Source organism: Triturus cristatus, chromosome 12, assembly GCF_964204655.1.
Source record: "Triturus cristatus chromosome 12, aTriCri1.1, whole genome shotgun sequence".
Lineage (NCBI taxonomy): Eukaryota > Metazoa > Chordata > Amphibia > Caudata > Salamandridae > Triturus > Triturus cristatus.
In genome coordinates, this window is record NC_140595.1 from 106634130 (window position 1) to 106659815 (window position 25686).

Sequence of the window (25686 nt, forward strand, 5' to 3'; positions counted from 1 at the left end):
TCAAAGGAACTGAGGTTTACATCTTTCAGCAGAACCTGGACCAAATGTCAAATATATTAACAGTCACCAAAGTCTCCAATGAGCAGATGGTTCAAATAAATTCAATCTTTTGCACAAAGTCACAACCCTTATTATGACCAGCAGAGTCAGACCCAAGAGGTGTAAACCTCTTACAATCAATAGGAATAAAATCACTCTTAAATGAATTCATACCCAGGATAGCATGAGGTCACCGATCTCTTCGATGATTGGTCCTTCTTCTCTTAGCTTCTTCAGGGGTTCCGCCAGTAAATCTGATAAAAGTGATGGTGATGAAAGGAGTAATTTGAGGTAGGATAGAGACAGAGAATTGTTAGAGATTTAGTTTGGCAACGGCTCTATCTTTGAAACAACTCATTTTTATGTTTATCAAATTACCATAGTTGGAAAAGAGCTGGGTATATTGGTCTTCCATTACATTCAACGTCTACAATGACTAAAGTGATCACTAAGGCAAGGCAGAAAATGACCAAATGAACTCATGTTTACCATGTGCCGAAGTTCAACAAATGCAGTTGTGGGGGCTCATTTAAATTCAACACCAAGACCCAAGTTACCACAAGCCAGCCCGTAATACTAAAATCAACTTCTGGGGTAATATGGTTTTCTATCTGTAACCTGGAATGGTCACTTCATCATTTATTGCAGACACACTTTTTACTGGGACTCAAAGTTTAGACAACCCAACCACTATCATCATTGCAATATGGTGGTCAACATTGGATGTTCACATAGTTTACAAGATGTGCTTACATCTGCCTCAATTCAATCACATGAAGCAACCAGGCTGCATGTTAGAAACATTAATCATCCACAGAGCTGCTGGAAAACTAGAAGATCAAGTTACTTCCCTTCAGAAAGTCTCCTTCTAACTACAGATTGATCACCTTTATATTAACCCCAGACACCCGACTGAACACTCTATTTTTAAACATTAATTGTTCAAGCAAGTTGGTAAGTGGCTCCGTCAGACTCCACAAAGGTCTTGCTCAGTTCCGAAAGTGATGGTGCAGGTGCTTCATCAGCATGCTGACATCAGTTTTGTCTTTCACTCTTGGCCAGCCTTGGACTTCGATCAGTCATGACAAATCAGAGGTGACAATGTGCCAAAACTAACTCGGAAACTTTTAAAATGCACAGTAGTCCAGTCCAAAGATGGTGAAGCAGGGAGGGCAGTGAATAATCTACAGTTGGATAGAGTATGACTGATCCAGGTCCAAGGGTGGCCATATGGTAGTGAAGAATAAGGTTTACAGGCAATCTGATAAGATGATAGCCCGTATAAGGAAGAAAGTCTCCAAAACACTGTCGGTACGTGAAATTAAGTCCTCAAGCTGTCCTTGGCCCAGCACTGTGGTACTGGTCCCCAAGGCTGCCCCTCCAGGTACTACCCCAGATCACAGTAACTAAGGGGGATAAAGACAGGCCTGGGTTCTCTATCCCAGAAGGCTACCAGTTTCGAGTGATGCCCTTCGGGTTGAAGAACAACTATTTCACCTTCCAGAGTTGATCAATCAGGTCCTAGCTGGGTTGGAGAACGTCAGTGCCACCCACACCTACACCTACACCGTCAGTTCTTGCTGGGATTACTACCTGGGCCACCCCCAAGAAGGACTTCAGGCTCTGCAGGTCTGACTATCAATGTTGGTAAGTGCCAGATAGGGCAGGGTTCAGTGGTCTGCTTGGGACACCAAGTGAGAAGAGACAAGGTACATGCTCCTCCAGGCCAACATTCAGAACATACTGCCTTGGGAACCCCCTTTCTTCCTCTCCAAAGATCCAGACAGAGGTAAAGGTCTTCCAGAACATCACCGGGTATAACAGGAGACTTGTCAGGGGGTGCAGCACCATTGTGGCTCCCTTGACAGAGCTAACTTCTAAGTAGCAGCCCTGACAGGTGATCTGGACGGAGGACTGCCAGACTGCTTTTGACACCCTGAAAAAGGCCATGTGCACAGATGTGTGCTTATGCCCACGCATGCGCATTCGTGAGGAAGAAGCTATCCAGGAGGCAGCAAGTTGGAGCCCCGGGACGCGACAGCTCAGGTAAGTAATTATCTTTATGTATTGTTTATAAGTAATTGTAAAATGAGGGCGGGAGGGAGGCGGGAGGCGCGTAGTGGGGCTACGCGAAGTGTGCGGGTGGGCGTAGATTTGCCCCCACTCCGTAATGCTTCACGTAGCTTCACTACGCCCACTACGCCCAGGGCTGGTTTTTACACAAGTCGATTGTGGCCTCAGACAATCTGGGGTCAGGACAGGGAGGCATGAAATTCCATTCACCTCTGAGTGAGAAAACCTACAGAACCTTCTCCTACTTCTAAATTGGCACCAGGTATAAATATTGAACCCTCAGTCCAAACTCTTCAGAATACTTCTGTACCTGTGATGACTCAGACGGACTGCTGTGCTGCTCTGCAAGAAGACATGGATCACTTGACCTGAGTAACCAGGGTTTGTAACATGTTAATTTAAAAACCCTCATTCACGTACATAGGTCGTATGGCGGTATATCTTGGTTCTCTGCCAAATTTTAAAACGTGACATCATCATCAGGCTTCTTTTTCATATGCTTACCTTCACCTGGAGGAAAACCACTGGTTATTACAGTAGTGATCAAGGAAAGGTGAGTGTCAAGTGCTCTAGTGAAGTGAGTTAAAAAATTGCAAATATAAAAACCTCGTATGTCCTGGAGAGTATTTTTAATAAGTCTGGAATCAAGGTAAGTAAAAACAGTGTTGTGCGTGGAAAGACGAGTTATCAGTCTAACGCACTAGAAATGTCAAAAAATAGTTTGACATGTTCCAGCCCTTAAAGTTCGCCCATACAGGTCGGCGGGGCTTTCTTCAGGACCTCAGAGAAGTGATAGAGGCTGTGAATAATGGCATCAGCCTTAGAGAACCATACTTTGGTTCGCTATTTTCGAAGAAGGTCATTAGTACCTTCAAGACCGGTATTAAGGGCTCCAACAGGATACCGGTGGGCACATTGAACCTGCTGCTTTTCTCGTACAGAGCGACTTGTGCTCGCTCTTCCTACAGCGCCCCGGGGCACATGGGTGATTAGTGCCTAGGATTATTCTAAAGAGGAAACTGTAGTTGAAAGTATTGTTCAGAAATCACCATATTCTCTGCCTGGAATTATCAACCATCCACAAAACCACAAGCCTGGTCTGAAGTTATCTTCACCTTTTCTTTGCAACCCAGACAACTTCTGATTTACCCACAAGCTTCTTTTTACAAAACGTATTATTGTGTAATCTCCATTCAGTTTATACAGTAACAGCACACTCGACTCACTGCTGAAATTACTACCCTTTGCTGTGTAATCCAAGAGGTGTAATATTCTGGATCAAGGTGAACAACGTGTTCAGCTGCTCCAACTGTAACATAGGCAGGTGCCAATTGTTTGCAACTGTATTGTAAACAAGCCTGCAACCCAACTGTGCCCCACAATCACTGTACACTAAGAACTGAATTATGCCAAGTATGGACATTAACGATTGTCAATAAATAATGATAGTAATATGTATCAATCCCCCAGCAGCCTCTTACCGTGTATTTTAATCAACACGGGGAAATTAGGAAACAGAAGCAAGAAATCTTTATTAGACAGAAGATTCCTTCTCTTCATAGGCTCGTAGAAATTGAGTTCAAGCGCTCGGAAGATCCTTGAGTAAAACATCTCCGTTCTAAACAGCTCTGCAACAAGATAAAAAAAAATTAGGACTGTGCATATCGAGTAGGAGACAATTGGAATATAAATATAGGAATGACAGAATATTCAGAATGCAATTCACCTTTTATTATGGCGATGTACTAAATAGAACCACCTGAACCCATGCATTTTAACTAAATAGGCAGCTTGCCCAAGATCACACTTATAAAATGGGCAAAAATCAACCACTACCCAAAAGAGTACTTAAATTCAAAATAACTGCAAATGTACTCTTTGTCCTGAATCATTTGACCATTATATATATTTTTTTGTCCCAGCTATGCAGAGTTTAGGAAAAAGTGACCTATACTCCCATGCCGGATTTTATCGTTTAGGAGACCAGTAGATGCTCTGCAAGTTCATAGATCAAATTCTACAAAATGGTTAGTGTTCGCCATATCAGGGTACCTGCTTTATACTTGGTGCATTAGGTCTAAGTTGTTAACTGCAAAGTAAAGCAGAGGACAACACATGCCTTGGCATCGTATGTTAATAACACTATGACTTTTTTGATAATTTTTATTTTTCTATTTTGTTTTTAACTGGCCATACGTTTCTATTCAATTTTTATTATTTTACATTTTTATGATGTTTATGATATGACAATCATTCATAGTATATTCTATTTTATCAAGGAAGATTGTTGTTTATACATTTTGTGAATGATCTCTATTTGATCGAATAAAGAATATCAATCTATCTAACTGCAAATAAGTATTTTTCTGGTTGGGCCAGAAACTGAAAAAAATGAAGCGAACGCTACATCTATAATTTTACACAAAGCATTAACAGAAAAAGCACTGGAAAATCAAAAGTAAGGTTTGTCTGCCAGTCTTTTGGCTTTATTAATGCTTTTTTTATCATGTGTTTGAGAAAATATATTATTGGTCAGCTGCTGGTGCCTCAGCAATAGCAAAACAAAAAAGGAAATTGACTAAAAGCAAAAATATACTTTGGTATCAAAAAGCACATCTTGCCATAGTAGACCCTGGCTCTGAAGGGAACTACTGTACGCGACGATGTGCTCCTCGTGAAAGAGCAGAATGCAGTCACGCACACTAAAGATAGCCCATAGCTGAACTGGGACGATGCACTGCTCTATTCTGTAGGGGGAGTGATACAACAACAGAAGAAGGCATTAAGAGGGCTGGCTGATAGCCTCAAAGAGTAAGATCGGTGTTTATATTCACTGAAAAAAACAAAGTTTAAAGTAACTTTATAGTTAGGTGAAATGTTCAGTAACAACATTGGTGCCTATTCCGATCCTGGAAAAACCGGGTACGGACCGTCGGTCGGAGCGTTTTCTCCGTCCGACTCGTACCCGGTAAAAACACCATACAAACTTGCAAGTACGATTCGTACGGAAACACCATTTCCGTACGAATCGTAAAAAATACCGACCGAGGAAAATATACATACCAATGTGATCCGGGACACCTCCGACGTGATGTCGGTACGCACTCAGGCTGCGTTTCACGAACCAGGAAGTACGATTCGTACCCACAGCAGTCCGGATGGCAATATTTTTACGGCACCCAAAAAGTGCCGGGAAAGCGAAGTACGCCGCGAAACGAGCAGATTAGGGGGCACGGTACGCGCCGTACCCCCCCAGCCCCCGTAAATACGCGCCGAACCCCCCCCCAAGCCCCCATAAGTACGCGCTGAACCCCCCCTGGCCCCCGTAAGTATGCGCCGAACCCCCCCATCGCCTGTAAGTATGCGCCGAACCCCCCCAGCCCCCGTAAGTACGCGCCGAACCCCCCCAGCCCCCGTAAGTACGCGCCAAACCCCCCAGCCCCCGTAAGTATGCGCCGAACCCCCCCAGCCCCCGCACGTACGGCGCGTACCCCACCCATGTATGTACACCAGCGTACGTATGGACCGTACCCCCACCCGTGTATGTACGGCACGTACCCCCACCCGTGTATGTACACCAGTGTACGTACGGACCGTACCCCCACCTGTGTATGTACGGCGCGAACCCCCAGCGCATAGACAGGCGGAGGCTGAATTTGGGGGCCAGTTGCGGGCCCCCTCTGTGTGGGGGGGTGCACTGGGGGGTACCCATGGTACCCCCCTGCATTTCCATGCATCAAGTGGCAGGCACACGTAGTGCAGGGAAATGCAGTGCAAGCACTTTTGACATTGTGTACAGTGCTGCAGTCAGCAGCACCGTCTGCAATGTTAAAAGCCCAGGATGCACCCCCCGGTATGGCGGGAGCATCCTAATATGTGTGGTGGGACCGCCGCACGTCTGGCAGGCGGTCCCAGCACCGCAACTATGGCGGGCGGACTGATGTCTGCCCGTCATCATAACGAGCCCCTAAGTTCTTGAGTCCCTTAATGTCTTCCAGCAACATTTTTCTCTTGCAGCTGGCAGCCAATCAGAGCGTCCGCTGCTGTGGGAGCGAATGGGCCCATGCGAAAAAAAACTCCCAGGGCCAGTCAGAATACTCCATTATTTAGAACTAGGTTTGAGGGACTCTCGCTAGCATCCCTTGTGAACCAACTGTCCACATATACAAATATTTTTAAACCATAATATCTTAAAAACTACTAAATAGATATACACCAAATTGCAGAAAGCATAACCGTGCCCTAAGCCAATCCTGGCGCTGCAGCAGCACCAGGATTGGCTGAGGGGTTGCCACTCCAGTGCTGTTCCTGTTTGAAGAGGCGCCAACGCGGACCAGGAGCAGACGCAGTCAGGCAAGTTTTCTAAATTTTATTCTCCCTCGGCCTCCCACCACCGCACGACCCCCCCGTGAGCACTGCAAGCCGCGACTGGAACTGTAGCAGTACTACTTGCAACTGATCCACGAGTGATGGAGGAGACAGCACCCGTAGTATAAGACGCCATAAATCCTAAAACACGAGGACGTGAGCGAATTGTATTGTATGTTCTTGTACAGTGCACACTGGAGGGACCTTCCAGGCTGGCGGTTTTAAGCCAACTTCATGTATGTATTTTTGGTGTGGAACAGGAGGCTAAAGTCACCTTGTCTTGTGGTCTCCTCAGAGTACGCAAGAAATTGGGTTAAGGTCAGCCTATGACCAGTAATCATTTTTGATGATTAAAAAAACAAAATCTTACATTTTAGCTTTGTTGCCTTAAGCCACACGTAACGTCATCTCCTCATGTTTATTTACTTAAATCCATGAAATAGCGCGTCATGATCCATAGCACATGGTGCAGAGCAGGACATAAAGCCAGCAGCGAAGAACCAAATAATAATATTCGAACAGGAGGATGTCTCCAGAAAGCTTTTGGTATCTTTGTAGTCTGAGGAGATCAGATGCAATAGATGGGTGCACATTGCGAGAGGTTTTAACAAGTGCTGTTGAAGTTCATTTTTATAAGTGGACCAGTCAGATGTCAGTTCGTTGGGGCATTTCCAGAAAGTGACTGTTTCAGGGTGGAACACTTTCTGAATGTGGGGAGTGTCCTGCTTTACTAGGGCACAACCCATGCAACCTCCTTGCAGAGCACGCCAGGGTAAGGCCTGCAGCTTGGTACTCTGCCCATCAGCGACAGGTTTGCTCAATCTCTTCTCACAGGTACCACCAGTGAGAGCTTCTAAACTGCCTATTAGTACCCGAGTCTCATTCTAAGATGATTGCGACAGTGGTGAGCATGTGCACCAGGTTCACCAAACCATGTGGGGGTCCCAGACCACAGGTGAGCAGGTCCATCGACACAATTTGAGTGTGGGAGGAGGTATTCCATGGCTCACGCCAATGATGTATGGAGAAGTTCAGGGAATGACTGCAAGACCATGGACAAACTACTCAATTATTTATGTTCTATCTCGCCACAGCCGATCAGCGCAGAACACCGAAGACGGCCTTTCACTCGCACCCCATGAGAGTTACGGACAGTCTTGCAATTTTTTAAAGATATACAATAAAGTGCATATTTGTCAGCATGTTCCATATCACGAGGGCGAGCTTCACCCATTCAAAGACTTTCATTCATCCAGTAAGCATGCTGGGGCTTGTAGTTTGTAGTACATGCCTAGAAACCTCAACCTGATGTGCGCTTTCTGAATCGCGTTTTATGTTAACTCATGGAATCCCGCCATTTTCTTCTAGGCGTGTCATTGGCAAGAATGGGAACGGAGCTGCGCTGCCAGTGCATAAAGACGGAGTCTAATTTCATCCACCCCAAGCACATTCAGAAGGTGGAGCTCATCCAGAGCGGGGCTCATTGCAAGAATCTAGAAGTCATGTGAGTACCTCAGACACTGCTTGTGCTCTTGTGTAAATAAGATAAATAGCGCTATGTGAAAGTGCCTCCTGCTGGGGTGTTTTTCTCTCACTAATGTAATGTCATTCTGCCCATTAAAGTTTTTTTTTGTGCTTTTTCCAAGCATCTGCGAATTAGACGTTTCATCCTCTGTTTTTGGGGGGTGGGTTGGAAGGTTAATGTGCCTGCTGTAAAGAACATGTACCTGATGCAGATCACAAAATGCACATGATGTAAATAGGTCAGTGAGTCACTGCTTTTGACAGAGAGATCCTTGGGTTACTTGCAGTTTGTAAGTTAAAATCCTAACATAGAACAGTGAGCTATTAACTGTCATCTAAGAGCTGCATGCAAACTGCAAGGTAAAAATGACAGCGTTAATATGTTTTACCTCCTGTCTTTGTTTGATTATCCTAATGTTTCAAATATAAATTGTTATATTTTTATTGTCGGCACCTGGTAAAGCCAGACCACCGTTACCATAATTTTTGGGCAATTTTTGGGCGAAGAACAAGAGGCCCCAGCCTTCTTTGCTGCTCTTTCACCCCGGCTACAATATTTTTTAGATTGGAGTTAGGGCTATGTGTCTGGTCACTCTACATGGTGGTTGGGGTGGGTGCACATTTTGAACATTGTACTTAGAAATGCATTGTATCTCGAAGTCTGGTATGAAGCTCTGTGGTTATACTGAATAAGCAGCTACCTATTTATGACATCTCTTTATTAATGTAATAACTGCACTTTCACAATTGCTTTATTAACCTTCCTGCTTTCTCAAATTTGCTTGAAAATGCAACATTTGGCCACTCTTTTTAAAAAAAATTCTCAGGGATAAACCCCCCCGAACTGCCCTTATGTTGTTCGCACTCGCTCGCTGCGCTCGATCGCTACGGTGCAGTATGACAATGATTTTACACCCCACCACTTTCAAATGTCACCAGCCGCCCCTGGCCTGGAGCTCACTCACGAGATAAGCTGAAGCGACGGCAGGGAGTCAGACAGTTCTGAGAGTCAGAAGAGGCATCGAGTAGCTATGCATTAGCTTGAAGATGGTGCACAAGAGGAGCATCAGGAACAAATAGAGATCCCACTATGGTACCAAGGCTGGACTGGATGAACGAGGCATCAGGCGCTTCCTCAGGAGGCTGGAAGGGTGGGGGGCAGGTTTGTTAGTGGGGGACATTTTTGCAGCAGTGCAGTCGCTTTGAAAGCACCCATTGCAGAGTTCCTTGTATATCCAGTAGTTTTCAGGAAACAAGTAAAGTGTCAAGATAACTCTGGTGATTAATGTACCTACTAGAGAGAGATAGGAGTTTTGTCTAGTGGCAGTTTTGACTCATCTAAGGTAGCACAGAGGGTTAATATGCCTGCAGCAAAAGACGTGTACCATGCAGATAACTGAACAGTATTGTATGTGCATAGCTTTGTGGGTTACTGCTTTTGGCACAAGGGCATTTTTGTTACTGTTCATTTCATAAATTATAATCATAATCTGAGCTATGAAGTGTAATCAGAGAGCTACACGGAAACTGCATGGTACAGGTTGGGAAGTTATATATATTTTTTGAGTCTTTCATTATCCTAATGTTGCTAAAAAGGTTTGTTTGAGTAGAAATAAATTCTTATTAGTAAAGCCAACCCTAGCCACTGTGTTATGTTCTGAATCCAGGATTTGTGATTTTCTACACCAAGCACTGTTACATTTCCTATACACCGATTTACACACACATTGCTCATTGTCTCTGTATTTGTGTGTGATGTAGAGTGCTCCAACACCATACACCGGTTTAGGAGTCGCTATTAAACAAATGAAATCAATGTGAGAGAGGGGCTATGGGCAGATGTTAGGCACTGTTGAAGGGTGATAGGGAGGGAATCAGTGAGAGGCCCAACAAAGATTGTTGTATCCTGGTGCACAGTTAGGTCATTATTCACACTGCTTTAAAAGCTAATACAATTGAATAGATAATGAAAAATGTGTTTTAGAATACTCCATTTTTGTCCATATTTTCTTGGGGGGAGAACCCCCCCAAACCCTTCTTGTAATGGTCAGGCTCACTCGCTGCATTCATTCTGCACCGTACGGGGGCATTTGGCAAGGGCTCATTGGGTTCCCATTCCTGTGCGGCTTTACAAACTGCCTGGGAATAAAACTCATCACAAGAGGTGACCTAAATAATGGCGATTGGTCAGGAAAATACAAAAGGTATGAAAGGGACAACTAATCTATGAGTCACCTGCAAGAATTTTGCTGGGCCAAAGAAAAAACAGACAATAAAACATCCAACCATTTGGCTTGAAAAAGTACAGTTTCGCAGAGAGATTTGCAGCAAGGATGACATTCACAACCTCAGGTGGCAGATCGAATGCAGGAAACACCTGCTGTTCATTCTCTTCACAAGGAAGTGTAGATTGTGCAGGTTCGGATGCAGAATTCCCTGCTGCCGCGACAGAAGAGCCTCTCAAAGTGTATCCCAATCAGAGGACAGCTACTCATGCCCAGAAGTATTGTGCAATGTGGCGCCACTAGGATGACTTGGGAGCGGTTGATTCTGAGCTTCTTCAGAACTCGAGGCAAGAACGGCAGTGGCAGATAGGTGTACAGAAGTCCGTGCTCCATTTTAGCCTGCATGCATATCCTAGAGACAGCATTTTTGGGAAACTCCAATGCGCAGCAGAATTTTTGACACTGCATTTTCACCAGTGGCGAAAAGATAAGCCAGAGTTCTCCCCACTGCCGGATGTCCTTTTCCACCACAGAGCACAACTGCCATTCGCGAACCACCAGACATCCACGGATATACTGGTCAACCTGCTAGGAGGTTCATGATCCGGGAAATACCCTGATGCTCCAGCCAACTTCGGACATGCAGAGCCTCTTAGCAGAGGACCAAGGACCCCACTCTGTCCTTCTTGTTGAAGTACTACATGGCGGCGGTGTTGTCCATGAGAACCTGTACCAGCCTTGCCCTGATGAAAAGCATTTAGCGCCTTATGTGGAGCTCTATTTCCACAAGAGACCAGAGTCCTCTGATCTCCACCTCTCCCAGATGGCCTCCCCTAGCCAGCAGTAACGCATCCGTCACCACAGTCAGCTCTTAGGGGAAAAGGGAAAGGGGTCTGCCACTGGTCAGGCTGTGGTCGGATAGCCGCCACTGAAGATCTTTTGCAATCAGCTCAGAAACCTGGATGATATCTGCCAGGTTCCCTTGGAGCTGGACCCAAGAGACTTCAGATCCCACTGTCAAGGTTGCCTTGGTGCTGAACCGACCGAGACTTCAGATTCCACTGTACAGCCAGCAAATGCACCTGGCAAAGTGCACAAGCAGGTGCTGCACTAACTGAGATTCAGGATTGAGGCTGAAACATCGGGATCATAGCTTGAATGTCCTAGACTTGTTGCAACAGAGGGAAGGCCCTGAACTACACTGTGTCCAGGATAGTTTCTTTAAAAGGAAGTTTCTGTGCAGAAGTCCAGTGTGACTTCCGCTCATTGATCGAGAATCCAAACGATGTCAGCAGGATTGCAGTCAGAGGTGGTTTACTGCTGACTGAGGATAGCCCACTTTCACCAGCCAGTCGTCTAGTTAGAGGAAAATTGATATCCCCAATCTCTGAAGATAAGCAGTGATGACTACAGTCACTTTGTGAGCACCAGGGGGCGCTGGTAAGGCCAAAGGGGAGCACTGCCAGCTGAGAATGCTCCTGGCCACCTTGTACTACGAGTCACATGAAAGTGGGTATCTGTAGGCCCAGGGCTACTATTCAGCTGCCCAGATCTAGGGATGACAGAACTTGGTCCAGTAGGAGCATTTTGAATTGGCCCATCCGAAGGACGGCATTCAGATGAAAAAGATCCAAAATAGGATGAAGGCCTCATCCTTCTTCGGCACAAGGAGAAAGTGGGAGTAACAACCGTCCTTATTTTTTAGGCTGTCACCCTCTCAATCACATCTTGGGACAGCGGAGCTCACTCCTCTATCAATTAAATGTAGAGGTGCTCCTCTGAGAGCAGCACTAAGACGGGCAGAAGCTGTGGTGGACAGCAAAGAAATGGGAGAAACTGGAGTATGCTGGTGTACCCATCTGTCAGATGTAATGGACTGGGAGAAAATTTCAAATCCTGCGTGCCACAAGGTGGTTGTGTGCCTCTAAGGGCTAACCAAAGAGGCTTGAAGATTGATGATGCACAGGGGAGGTGGACTAGGAAAGCCAGTGCCTCTGGTGACCGGCACATGACCACCTCCCCCAAGTCAGTGGCCACGACAGGGCTAAGGGGACTGGAGCAGGGGTGGGGGACCTGACGCAGTCTGTATGCCAACCCATAAAATAGTCCCCGAATGACCAAAACTGATTAGTGTAGGTGTCAAAAGGCCTAAAGTGACTGCTGTCACTTGGCTTTACTTGAAAATCTTCAGGGTGGAATAAGTATTTTTGCCAAAAAGAATGGATTCATTAAAAGGCATATCCATGAAGGATGCATGCACATCTCCAGAAAAGCATGCAGATCGCATTTGCGTGTGGCGACAAAGCACCACTCTAAGTGCTGACTGCTGGCACAAAACAGCTGGTAGTATCCTGGCCAGGCTGAATTAAATATTTGGCTGCATCCTGTCCACCCAGAATGATTTGAGTCAAATGGGCCCTGAAATCTTTACTTGCCACATCCCAGGCGACATGTGTATGGTGGGCAAGTTGATAACTGGCATTGACCGACTGCTATAAATGGGGGTCTCGAATTGACAGAGGTATGCACCTTTGTCCAAGTAGGGACCCTTCCTTCTAGTCAGCACTTAATTGTGAACACAGGAGCTTGGCAGTCTACCACAAGGTGGCGCGGTGAGGCTAGTTTAGACATTATCACAACAACAGTTAATTATTATTTCAACATACAATAAAAATGACTATTACGTGCCGCCCAAGCCATTCTTATAGCTTTTGGGGCCTGAAATAGTCTGAATTGTCACACTTGTAGGAGTGCGATGGTTAGTGGATGTGTTGGTACTGCCATTGGCAGCGCTGGCAGGGGCAATGTGTGGTGCAGGCTGCAGTGGCCTCTTGACGAGAGCCCTGGAGCTTCTTTATTTATTTATTTTACTAATTAGGCACTGGCGTCACTGTTTATCGCCTCAACAGGATGTAAATGCAAGGTGACCATTATTGATCTCTGTACCTTCAGAGCTCATTCGTCTGTATGCGCATAGGCATTCAGAGGATCACAGAGCACAAGAGGTCTGTATGCGCATAGGCATTCAGAGGATCATAGATCACAAGAGGTCTGTATGCGCATAGGCATTCAGAGGATCACAGAGCACAAGAGGTCTGTATGCGCATAGGCATTCAGAGGATCATAGAGCACAAGAGGTCTGTATGAGCATAGGCATTCAGAGGATCACAGAGCACACGAGGTCTGTATACGCATAGGCATTCAGAGGATCACAGAGCACAAGAGGTCTGTATGTGCATAGGCATTCAGAGCATCACAGAGCACAAGAGGGGTCTACACAGCATTATGCTGGCCCACATTTTGAAGATTCTAGATTAAATTGTCCCAGTCACACTGCATCCTTATGCCGGCTTCCAGCTCTGCTATGCCGATACAATGTTGCAATTTCAGCCTAAAGAGGTGTGAATGTTGCCATTATGCAGCAACCTCGTGCAAAGATTCTGTAACACCTCTTACCATGACATTCTGTCTTCTTAGCAAAGCATTAGCTGTAGATATAATTAAAGAACTGTTCTCCACTGAGGGCAGTAAACGTCCATGATCGTTGTTCGTGGTTTGGGGTAAGCAAGGAAGGACCGTTTTAAATAAGGCCGGAAACAATGTGCAATAATTCGGACAAATGGAACCTGTTAGTATCCAGCACAGATGTCCTCAAAGGACATCAGGTCCAGAAAATGAAGGCACAAAGGCTCAGGCAACAGAAACCAAATCAGTGAGCCGCCACATTCTTTCGAAGCAGAAGAAACATTGTATTCCTTTGCCATGTGGTAAAGTATGAGATGCCTTTTGTGGTTTCAGTTCGTGGGAGCCTCGATGGAAAAGGCCTGCTGTCTGCAGGAAGCACCCATGCCAATAGACCCGACTCAGGAGGGAGACTCACGCTCTTTGAAGACAAACATCGCTTTATTTGAGGTGTCTCCCGCCTGAAACTGCCTCGACTTCAACTTAAATCAATATGAAAAATCCATTCCCCCAAGTTTATTTTTTCTACAAAATCTTCCACTCTCCTGTTCTAAAACGATGGCATGTATAAAAAGGCATGTTTACTTGGTCAGCTAACAAAAACAATTCTAAAAATAAATACATGCTATAAAAAAATAAAGTGACAAAACACTGACAAAGAATAAATAAATATGAATGAAAACAGCTGAAATGATTGCTAGATTTGTGAAAATTTGCAGTTGTAAACTCTGATTCTTTGAGTGATCAGCGAAGGTGTTTGCTAAAAGAGAATAAAGCTTCTTTAGGTAAATATGTGAAAAGCGGCAGTGATGTTTCTGCAGGGGCTACTTAATTATTTTGGGGATTTGAGGCCTATGTAGACCAATCTATATATTTGCCAGCTTCACTGTTCAGCTGTGTGTGCCATTTGAAAATTGAATTACAGCTTGTAGAATGCACAGATAGTTGAATTCACGTCTGAGCAATTTCCTTTCAACCAGTCACTGCCGGCATGGGGGGGTGGATGGGGGTTCGTGCAGGGGTTCATGCGCGGGTGGGGGTGATTAAATAATATTTGCAAAAAATAAACTTACCTTCCCGGGTGCCGCAACGCCGCGGCTCCGGGCTGGGTCCAGTTTTCCTGCTGAACAGGAACCAGGAAGCCTCCCTCCCCTCAGCCAATCCCAACCCTGCAATGGCAGCGTTGTGATTGGTAGGGACGGCGCCCAGCCAGGCAGATATGGGGAGGCCATTTCTCCATGTAGGCTGCATGCAGCCTATATGGAGAAAAGGGAGAGTGTGCATGACTGGTTTAGTGGGCCCCAGAGGGCCAACCAAACAGTCAGGGGCCGCAACATTGGGTAAGCCATTCCTTCCCAACCCGCCCAGCCACCTGCCCTCAAACAAGCATAACCTTCTTCTTTCTGGCAGTGCGAGAAGCAGAACCATTTTATTTTTCTGCTTCTCGCACTGCGAGAAAGCAGTGGGGCGATGCTCCTCTGCCCTAATGGAGGAGCCGCTACCAACAGGCACCAATGAGGGGCATAGGCACAGAATGTGTAGAACTGTTTCATCTTTACATCCAAAGGTGACACTTTGTGGTGCTGCAGGTTTGATTCCAATAACATGTAAAATCTTTCGGTGAAAAGTCTCCCTGTCTTAGCGAAAGTCGTTTTTATTTGATGTATGTCGAAAAAATAATTTCAAAATATTGCTGTTAAATTGGATCGTTATAAGAGTTTATTGTCATCCAGACATAACTCTTTTTAATAATTGATCTTTGTCTTGCATGAATGAGTCTTTTGCTCCTTTCTTTACAAATCATTTAACTGAAGCACAGGGCATTGCCGTGTCCCACAGGTATTTAAGATTAAGAGCGGGCATAGATTCTTCCAGGTACTCTCTCCATGAGTTCCATTCTTACTGGTGGCAATTTCTGCCCATACCAAGTGCCCCAAGGATTTTTGTCGTGATTAACTCATTTTTGCCTAGTTTAGATAAACACTCCTTGATAAACAAGGACTTACTTCACTAGCCCAAACTCCAACAAATCCGTACCTGAGATGTGCTCGACCGGAGGTAAAAAAGACGGCTACATGTTTTTGAGTGTAAAATGTTCCGATTCTTTGCATCTCTCCCTCTCAGTAATTCAGACCTATTACACAGTGTTGGTGAGAGGTTGCTGCTGATGACAATTAGGATTGGCTGTAGGGAGGGAGCCTTCAGTTTCTTACTTAAGGACAGAAAAGCATTTATAGAACTCATGTGAGGGAGAAAGTTGCATCTCATATGAATATTTTTATTTCCCTTTGATTTATAGTTTCCACAGAGATCACAACTTTTGTTTTCTTATTGTTTATTTCCAGGCCATATTTTCCAGTATAACAAGCTAGGGCTGTTAATGATCTTTAATGCTGAATTGCTGTTTTACTTAACAGGACAATGTCGTATGCTTACTGGTTAGATGCAACTAGCCTGTTGGCCAGACGCGGAATATGAGAGTTCACGCAGTTACCTCCCTGCCTTTTCATCCTGTTCATAGTGGCATTGGTGAATATGGGTGACAAGTTCTTTGCTCTCCTTCCTATAGCTTTAATTGAAGTTGAATTTGACTTTAATAACATCTTTAGGTTGTCAGGCGTGTGTGCTCTTGAATACACCTCAGTGCGCAAGAGAAACTCAAGTTCTCGCTGCATTCTGGCCAGATTAGCAGTATGAATGAATGAATGAAAGTTTTCATTGTGTGATTGCTTAAAATCATTTGCAATATTCCAAAGATAGTACAATCGTATATATTCCCATTTAAAATTGTGCACATTGCCTAATATTTAAGAAAAACAGTAAAATATATATGCCCACTAAAAACACCACTTGACAACTAGCAGTTAAAAGGTGTATGCAGCTCCTAGTCATAAAACAAACAGTAACACATACTAACAGCAGCTGTTCCTTTTGTTCAATATTCCAGTTGTGTCCTAGCCAAAAGCCCTAGGCATTAAAGTGCTAGTGTGCTTGTAATAGCATGCTAGGGTGTGTATTATAGCTGCCTGAGGACATCTTCGCCTCCTAGGTCACTCAAACGTTTGGATTAGTTGCTTACGGTTTGTTTGTACAGGCCACAGTCAAGTCATCATGCCCTTGTTGTTTGGACAACCGGGCACGCACCTCTGCCATGTATTTCCCAAATTTGCCTAGTTTGAGGTGCTGGAGAACGATACTGATACTGCTTCTGTGCGTGTCCGAGACCCTTTTGACGGAAGCATGGGTTTTACGACATAGTATAGCAGACCTGGTGCTCCTCTCTATACTTACAAAATCTGCATTTGGTTATACGTGCCAAAGAGTTCCAACCGGGATTTAGCGCTCTTGTTCGCAAGGGCACCAGCCTGGCCCATTGGATGTCTTTTAGGAACTTCCTTCCAGTGCTTGGTTCAGACATGGCTGTGTTCTATTTTCCTATTATGATGAAATTAAACCTGGCTGCCCTCCCTTGGCTAGATAGTTACATTTGTCTGCTTGCCGTGATAATTGACGAGTTTGTTTGTTCATAGCATTCTTAATTGCAGCATAGCTCATCCCTTCCAAAAAACAGTTTTCCATTGCAAAACCAAGTACCCCCACAGCTTTTTGCATGTAGCTGTTCCGCAGGTTGGCCGTTCCTTCGTATATTGGTCTAAGCACACTTTTTAAGCATCCTGTGGGTGCTTTAATGACTTGGTAATAATGTTTCACCTGTGTTCCCAAACATTCATAGTTTTGCTTGACAAGGCCTAACTCCAGGCGGATCAGACTGCTGCGGCATATATAGGTAACTTAAAGATATGTTTGTACACCTGACACTGGGAGTTTTCAAGCAAACTCCCCATTAGATCAGGGAACACTTGTTGCGCATAGCCTGCTATCGCCGGTATTTTGAATTGTATCACACTCCTGATTGGCAGCGTTGTTGGACTGCACAGCTTTCCCTGAAGTTTGCATAAAGCATTGCTTGTTGATTGAGCCTTGGACTTCATTCTTTGTTGGTGTGAAGTTGCCTTCCCAGTATCACTGAGCCAAGCCCCAAGGCAGGTATACGTTCTTCTGGTGGCAATAATCTAGGCGCCCAGTCTCCAGCTGAGTAAAGCTTTTTTTGCTTTATGTCCAAAAGCCATCACCAAGGTCTTGTTTGGGTTCACAACCAATTCATTGCTTTCCTTCTAGATGTTAAGAGCATCCAGTCCCCTTTGTAGTCCAGTTTTGGTGTGATCCAATATTACCAAATTGTCTAGGTACTGTAATAAGTGAACTCTGTTTGGGCCGATATTGGGGATTGCGAGGTTTGCATTTTGACATATCTTCCCCAAATCTGCGGTATATACATTGAAGAGTGTTGGGGCAAGGACACAGCCCTGCTTTAGGCCTCATCAGTGTAGTATGTTTTTGAGATGGTTTCCACAGCTAATTTTATTCTTACCTAAGTTTTGCTTTATAGTAAAATTACTGTTTACAGTTAATTTACAGGTATTTACATTTTCTTGTGTTACAGTTCAAATGACATCCAGCAGGCTTTCCTTTCAAATTCCCAGTACCCCCATCAAGATTGTCACATAATTCACTGTACTTTATTGCAAGTGAGAGGGGCTTGTAAAAAACCAATCTCAATGTTAAAAAATATAAGCAGCAATTTGGCAGGAGGCAGAGCTTGACATTTGACCTCTGTCATTGTAGTACAGCAAATGTGACAAGAGAAAATATGGAATTTAAAGGTATTCTAATTGATTGCTAGACTTTCGTGAATTGTCTTGCAAATCTCTGTCCCACAGTTTGAGAAACACTGTGCTAGACAACTGTGCAACCCACAGCTCCACAGGAAGATTAGTATCAATACATGCCAGATGTTTTTACAGTATTTACTGGTTGAGGACAGTGAGCCCAGAAAAGTCAGCCAGAGGTCCTGATCCCAGTGTTCAACAAAAATGCTGAAAAATAGCACCTGTCTTGATAGGAATGAATCTTAAAAAGTTGTGATGCCTTCTGGGAACAAACAAAAGAGTGTTTTGGCAACAAAAGAAGTGCTGTCAAAAGAGTTATCAGAATGTGGCAGCAATGTAAAAAGAAATTCCAGAAGAAATTCTAACATGCTACTGACTCTGTGACCAACTATTCCCCAATTTTGACAGTCTGCCATCCCTAATGATATAAGTTAAATTCTGCTCTGAGCCTGTTCACTTTGTAGAGATGATCCTTTCAGGTGACTGAAGTGCCGCAGAGTTGACCCATGTTACGCCTGGCGCTTTCCTTCAGTCTCTGATTTTAAGAGTGCCACAAACTGCTTTAGTTTCTTTTTCTTTTAAAAGTGATGGCTCTAGCATCCCCTCATGATGAATGCAGTTTTCTCCTATGCCAGAAGGTTCTAAGGGTTTAGTACTTGACATGGGTCACTAAGCATGTGTAACTGAATACTCCCTGGAACTACCACTAATTCAAAGGCAGCTTAGGGAGAATCAACCTTGTAATAAAAACGAATTATAATTATTCGCAGGTAACAGGTCACACAGGGTAATCTCTAACTAACAAGGATGAAGATACGAAGGCCAACTATGAGCATGGAATTTCTCTGGTTAGATCCATGGAGTGATTTTGGTTCTTCTCAGCACATGAAAAACTAACACGCGGAAGAGGTCAGACCCTGGTTAGAGTCAACTGGCTCTCAGGTCATAAGCAATACATTAACTCCAAAGGGACACAGTGACTGACAAATCACTTTACGCACCACTTAGATCCATTAAAGCATAAAAGCAGGGGTGTAGCTTGGGGAGGGGGGGGGGGGTTGAGGTGTTATGTTACACCCCAGTAATAAATGTATCTTCTGATAAATAGTTGGGAACGAGTGCTTTCAGTTGGGTATTGTGAGGTGTCAGTCAGATTTCAGCAGGAATTTTTCCATACACGCAGACAAAAACGCACACACACTCTCTCACTCTCTGTTTCGAACGTCCTCAAAAATATTGGTTATTTTACACAATATTGTGTTTCCCCCCTTAGTGCTCCTACCGATCCGCATTCCTCTCCCTTTCCACTGCCCCTTAGTACTCTCTCATGCACCCTGGTTTTCGTATGATGTATTTAAACATTATATGCCAGCCTCGTTTTGAGAAAATCTGACGCTCACCCCCTCCCCCAATCTTACTGACCAAGCTACAGTCCCACGTAAAAGCACAGTATTTTCTTATTAGCCAATGGTAGGATGCCTACTGAGTTTTTTTGAGCCCATACCTAAAATAGTGAGTCTCAAAATGCAACATGCTATGAACTCAACAGCTTGAACTGACAGAAGGTGTCACATATGATGTAAGACCCAATGTAACTCATCAAGATAGCCATTTACTTCAGCTTCCACATTTCCCTTTCTCTCTTCCAGATTTATTTTTGTATAGAGTGGAGTGAGTGTTCATGTCTTTTCCATTACGGGAAAAAATGTTCAGAACAATTTTTGGAAGCTTTGTTTCCCCGATACCGTGCACGCCCGAATCAATATTTTCAAGATGTTAGACTATTTATTTTCTAATAGAATCCTTGCTGCTACACCAAGCTTTTTATAATTCTCATTTAATGAACAATGCCTACTAGTACGGTTGAGGCTGGAAACCAGTCAGACTCATTGCTGAGGCGGATCTCTCCAGTACGGCATAGTATGTCCTGAGAGAAAGGGTATTTGCTTTAGGATAAATCTCACTCTACCAGTGACCAAAATAAATGGGCTCCCGTGCATCTGAGGCAATGTAATGCAAATGCTGGCTTAGGGCCATATGTCAAATATGTTTTTGAGGTGATAGACAGGCTGAATCACAAATCAGCTTGTTTGCAACAGCAAAAACATGTTTTAAAGTACAAATGCCAAATTGCAATTCAGTAACTCCCAAATCGAAATTTGATTCAGTGATTTGGTAGTTGGAAGGAGTGTGTTTAGGGGTCCCTTTCAACTATCAATTTGCAGTAGTGTTAATATTTTGCAGCCGAACAACAGGTTGCAAAACATGCATTTTTACCCACTACTAAAATGCAGTGGTAACCATCTGCAAATGGGAAGGGGACACAAAAGATCCACATCCCTTTTGAAAATGTAAACAAAAATATATTTTAGGAGTAGGCAGTGGTCCCGCTAAAACTTAAAAGTTTCATTTTCTATTTTCCTTGAAAGTAAACGGGCTGCACTTGGAGAAAGCAAGATTGCTTTATTAAAAAGCAATCACAGACATGGTGGTGTGCTGACCCCAGCAGGCCACCATCCATGTGATGGCTATCATTCCTAATGGGTCGCATACTGCGAATTACCTATTAATATTATTGAGGAAGGTCAATTTGTGACCCACTAGGGATTAGGGATTGCATTTTCCGAATTGCGTTTCAGACTTTCAGTAAGAATCCCAATTTGGGAAAAGCAATTTTTGTACATTGCTCCCTCATCTTTAATAGTATAGTTATTTTGCATCTGTAGCTGCTCATTGGAAAACAAATTAAATTCAAACAATGCTTTGTAACATGCACCAAAAAAGCCTGAATCAGAAATCAGACAATGAATTGGACTGCTCACCATGTATGGCGTCCTGCCTAGCCGTTTCCTTCTGTGGTAGATCGGGTGCAACATGGCGTCCAATGGTGTCTTGCCAGTTCTGTAACTCTGGCACTGGCTTCAGATCAGGACGAAGGGAATCAGCACCAGCAAACCATAAATTAGGGGTTTCGATGCTTCTGAAAGAGTTATAAATACATGGGAAATTATTTTTAAAATCAAGGTTACACTATTTACAAACACATTATACTAACTGCATGTCCACAATTGAAGACTGATGCCATGATGAAAAACCAGATTAGTTTGTACTTTCTAGTCTATCATTCAATTGTCCCTACTATTATGTGCATTGTTCTCTGGAAAAAAACACAGAACTACAACTTTGGCCCAAAACCTGCTCAACCTTGAACAGCCAAATATAGTATGGTGCCGATTCCGATCCTGGAGAAACCGGGTACGAACCGTCGGACGGAGCGTTTTCTCCGTCTGACTCGTACCCGGGAAAAAAACATTACAAACATGGAAGTACGAATCGCACGGACACTCCATATCCGTACGATTCGTACCAAAACACCGACCGACAAAAATATACATACAAATGTGATCCGGGGAACGCGCCGACATGACGTCGGGACGCATTCAGGCTGCGTTTCACGAACCAGGAAGCACGATCCGCACCGACGTCACCCCGCACGGATAAAATTCTCCGACTGCCAAAAACTGCCGGGAAATCGGGACGACGCGCGCAAGGAGCACCTGTACGCGACGGACAGCCATGGACCCGAACCTACGTGTCATCCCAGCCCTCATAGCAGTCCACCTGCTCAACAGGAACCGACGCCGATGCCGCAGAAGGTCAGAACAACACCCAGGGGCAAAGGGGGGGGGGGCAGGGGCAGGACACAAACCCCCCACCCAAGTCACAAATCATACATGCCCTGGACATACCTGACCTTCAGGGCCTGGTCACTTCGAGGGGGTGGGGGCGTGTCCAGCAACGGAAGTGGATGTACACGCGAACCGGCAACACAACAAGTCCGGTACGTACCGTACCCACGCCTTAAGAGCGTGGGTACGAGTCGTACCATGCCCACAACTACGTCACCCCAACAATGGCGGTACGGCCCGTACCCATGTTCCAAAGGCCCGGGTACGGGCCGCACCCCCACCAGTGTATGTACGGCGCGTACCAACACCCCAACAGTGCATGTACGGACCGTACCCCCACCCGTGTATGCATGGAGCGTACCCAGACCCGCGTATGTTTGGAGCGTACCCCCACCCGTGTATGTACGGACCCTACCCACACCCGCGTACGTATGGAGCGTACCCCCACCCCAACAGTGTATGTAAGGAGCGTACCCTCACCCCAACAGTGTATGTACGGACCGTACCCCCACCCGTGTATGCATGGAGCGTACCCAGACCCGCGTATGTTCGGAGCGTACCCCCAACCGTGTTTGCATGGAGCGTACCCAGACCCGCGTATGTTCGGAGCGTACCCACGCCCGTGTATGTACGGACCCTACCCACACCCGCGTACGTATGGAGCATACCCCCACCCCAACAGTGTATGTAGGGAGCGTACCCCCACCACAACAGTGTATGTACGGACCGTACCCCCACCCGTGTATGCATGGAGCGTACCCAGACCCGCGTATGTTCGGAGCGTACCCCCAACCGTGTTTGCATGGAGCGTACCCAGACCCGCGTATGTTCGGAGCGTACCCACGCCCGTGTATGTACGGACCCTACCCACACCCGCGTACGTATGGAGCATACCCCCACCCCAACAGTGTATGTAGGGAGCGTACCCCCACCACAACAGTGTATGTACGGACCGTACCCCCACCCGTGTATGCATGGAGCGTACCCAGACCCGCGTATGTTCGGAGCGTACCCCCACCCGTGTATGTACGGACCCTACCCACACCTGCGTACGTATGGAGCGTACCCCCACCCCAACAGTGTATGTATGGAGCGTACCCCCACCCCACCAGTGTATGTACGGACCGTACCCCCACCCCACCAGTGTATGTACGGACCGTACCCCCACCCCACCAGTGTATGTACGGACCGTACCCCCACCCCACCAGTGTATGTACAGACCGTACCCCCACCCCACCAGTGTATGTACGGACCGTCCCCCACCCGTGTATGCATGGAGCGTACCCAGACCCGCGTATGTTCGGAGCGTACCCCCACCCGTGTATGTACGGACCCTACCCACACCCGCGTACGTATGGAGCGTACCCCCACCCCAACAGTGTATGTATGGAGCGTACCCCCACCCCACCCGCGTACGTATGGAGCGTACCCCCACCCCAACAGTGTATGTATGGAGTGTACCCCCACCCCACCAGTGTATGTACGGACCGTACCCCCACCCGTGTATGTATGGAGCGTACATGGCCAGACACAGGAGGGGTGTGTGCAGAGTCCTCCCAGCAGTGCCCAGACACAGGAGGGGTGTGTGCCTATCATTCCCAGCAGTGCCCAGACACAGGAGGGGTGTGTGCCTATCATTCCCAGCAGTGCCCAGACACAGGAGGGGTGTGTGCAGAGTCCTCCCAGCAGTGCCCAGACACAGGAGGGGTCGGTGCAGAGTCCTCCCAGCAGTGCCCAGACACAGGAGGGGTGTGTGCAGAGTCCTCCCAGCAGTGCCCAGACACAGGAGGGGTGTGTGCCTATCATTCCCAGCAGTGCCCAGACGCAGGAGGGGTGTGTGCAGAGTCCTCCCAGCAGTGCCCAGACACAGGAGGGGTGGGTGCAGAGTCCTCCCAGCAGTGCCCAGACACAGGAGGGGTGGGTGCAGAGTCCTCCCAGCAGTGCCCAGACATATGAGGGGTGGGTGCAGAGTCCTCCCAGCAGTGGCCAGACACAGGAGGGGTGTGTGCAGAGTCCTCACAGCAGTGCCCAGACACAGGAGGGGTGTGTGCCTATCATTTCCAGCAGTGCCCAGGCGCAGGAGGGGTGTGTGCAGAGTCCTCCCAGCAGTGCCCAGACACAGGAGGGGTGGGTGCAGAGTCCTCCCAACAGTGCCCAGACACAGGAGGGGTGTGTACAGAGTCCTCCCAGCAGTGCCCAGACATAGGAGGGGTGTGTGCCTATCATTCCCAGCAGTGCCCAGACGCAGGAGGGGTGTGTGCAGAGTCCTCCCAGCAGTGCCCAGACACAGGAGGGGTGGGTGCAGAGTCCTCCCAGCAGTGCCCAGACACAGGAGGGGTGTGTGCACAGTCCTCCCAGCAGTGCCCAGACACAGGAGGGGTGTGTGCCTATCATTCCCAGCAGTGCCCAGACGCAGGAGGGGTGTGTGCAGAGTCCTCCCAGCAGTGCCCAGACACAGGAGGGGTGGGTGCAGAGTCCTCCCAGCAGTGCCCAGACACAGGAGGGGTAGGTGCAGAGTCCTCCCAGCAGTGCCCAGACATATGAGGGGTGGGTGCAGAGTCCTCCCAGCAGTGCCCAGACACAGGAGGGGTGTGTGCAGAGTCCTCCCAGCAGTGCCCAGACACAGGAGGGGTGTGTGCCTATCATTCCCAGCAGTGCCCAGACGCAGGAGGGGTGTGTGCAGAGTCCTCCCAGCAGTGCCCATGGAAAGAAAAAGGGTGGAGTACCCACAGATCCAATTGCCACAATTGTCAGTCAGGTGCACAAAGACCCTGTAGTACATGTAACACATGTGTGCGAGGCTGGGAGTACACATATGCATACTGCCTAAAAGGGAACATGTCCACATGAAGTCATGTCAACAGACTACATACACAAGTACAGTGATCACCCAGGATGCCACGAATGATGCAGGTGGCGACATCGCTCTGCATGCATGGCCAAAGTTGAAGGGGTCCGTCACACACCCAGCTAATGTAGACACAGCTCAGCGCAACATATTGGAAACACCCTGCAGGGAAGATGTCAGGGTACACAGAGGAAGGAACACACCTTGGGACAATGACACCATGCAGTAACTGCCTACATGAACAAAGAAACTTAGCTAACACCTTGTGATGGCACACAGATACCAGGGTCCCTCCTATGACCAGCACACTACTACATTTCCCACACACCCAACACATGATCACCACCCAAAATCATGGAGCAGCCCCACCAACAGCAATACCACAAAAGCAGTAGTGTTGTAAGAAAAAAAAAATGGCTTTATTCAGCATTAGCAAAAAATGTTTGCGTGGATAAAGTCCAATATTTACAAAGCCCATAGGGCAGTCCATTAGTCACAGCTGGATGGGGGACACAGTGGGACGCGTGTCCCCTAGCTTGCCTGCACAGTTCAGACCACCCTGTCTTCCACAGGGGGGGGCATCATGTGGGGGGGAAGGACCAGGCACCGCAGGGACAGGAGGGGCAAGGGCAGGCGTTGTGGGTGCAGGGACGGAGGACTCCACCACAGGGGTTGGGGCAGCGCCAAAGGAGGTGGTGAGGATGGCGCTGCACACGTCAGCAAGGTCC

General features: G+C 46.5%; 1 protein-coding gene across 1 annotated transcript in view; it reads right to left on the bottom strand.

Moving 5' to 3' along the window:
• The window catches only part of LOC146772765 (rho guanine nucleotide exchange factor 11-like), a 237740-nt gene extending 216259 nt beyond the window's left edge, over window positions 1-21481 (bottom strand). The window contains 4 exon segments of the mRNA XM_085637029.1: window positions 214-293; window positions 3594-3740; window positions 21244-21401; window positions 21477-21481. Of these exon segments, the coding sequence (XP_085493155.1) occupies window positions 214-293; window positions 3594-3740; window positions 21244-21401; window positions 21477-21481 (390 nt within the window).
• Window positions 21482-25686: the final 4205 nt, after the last annotated feature.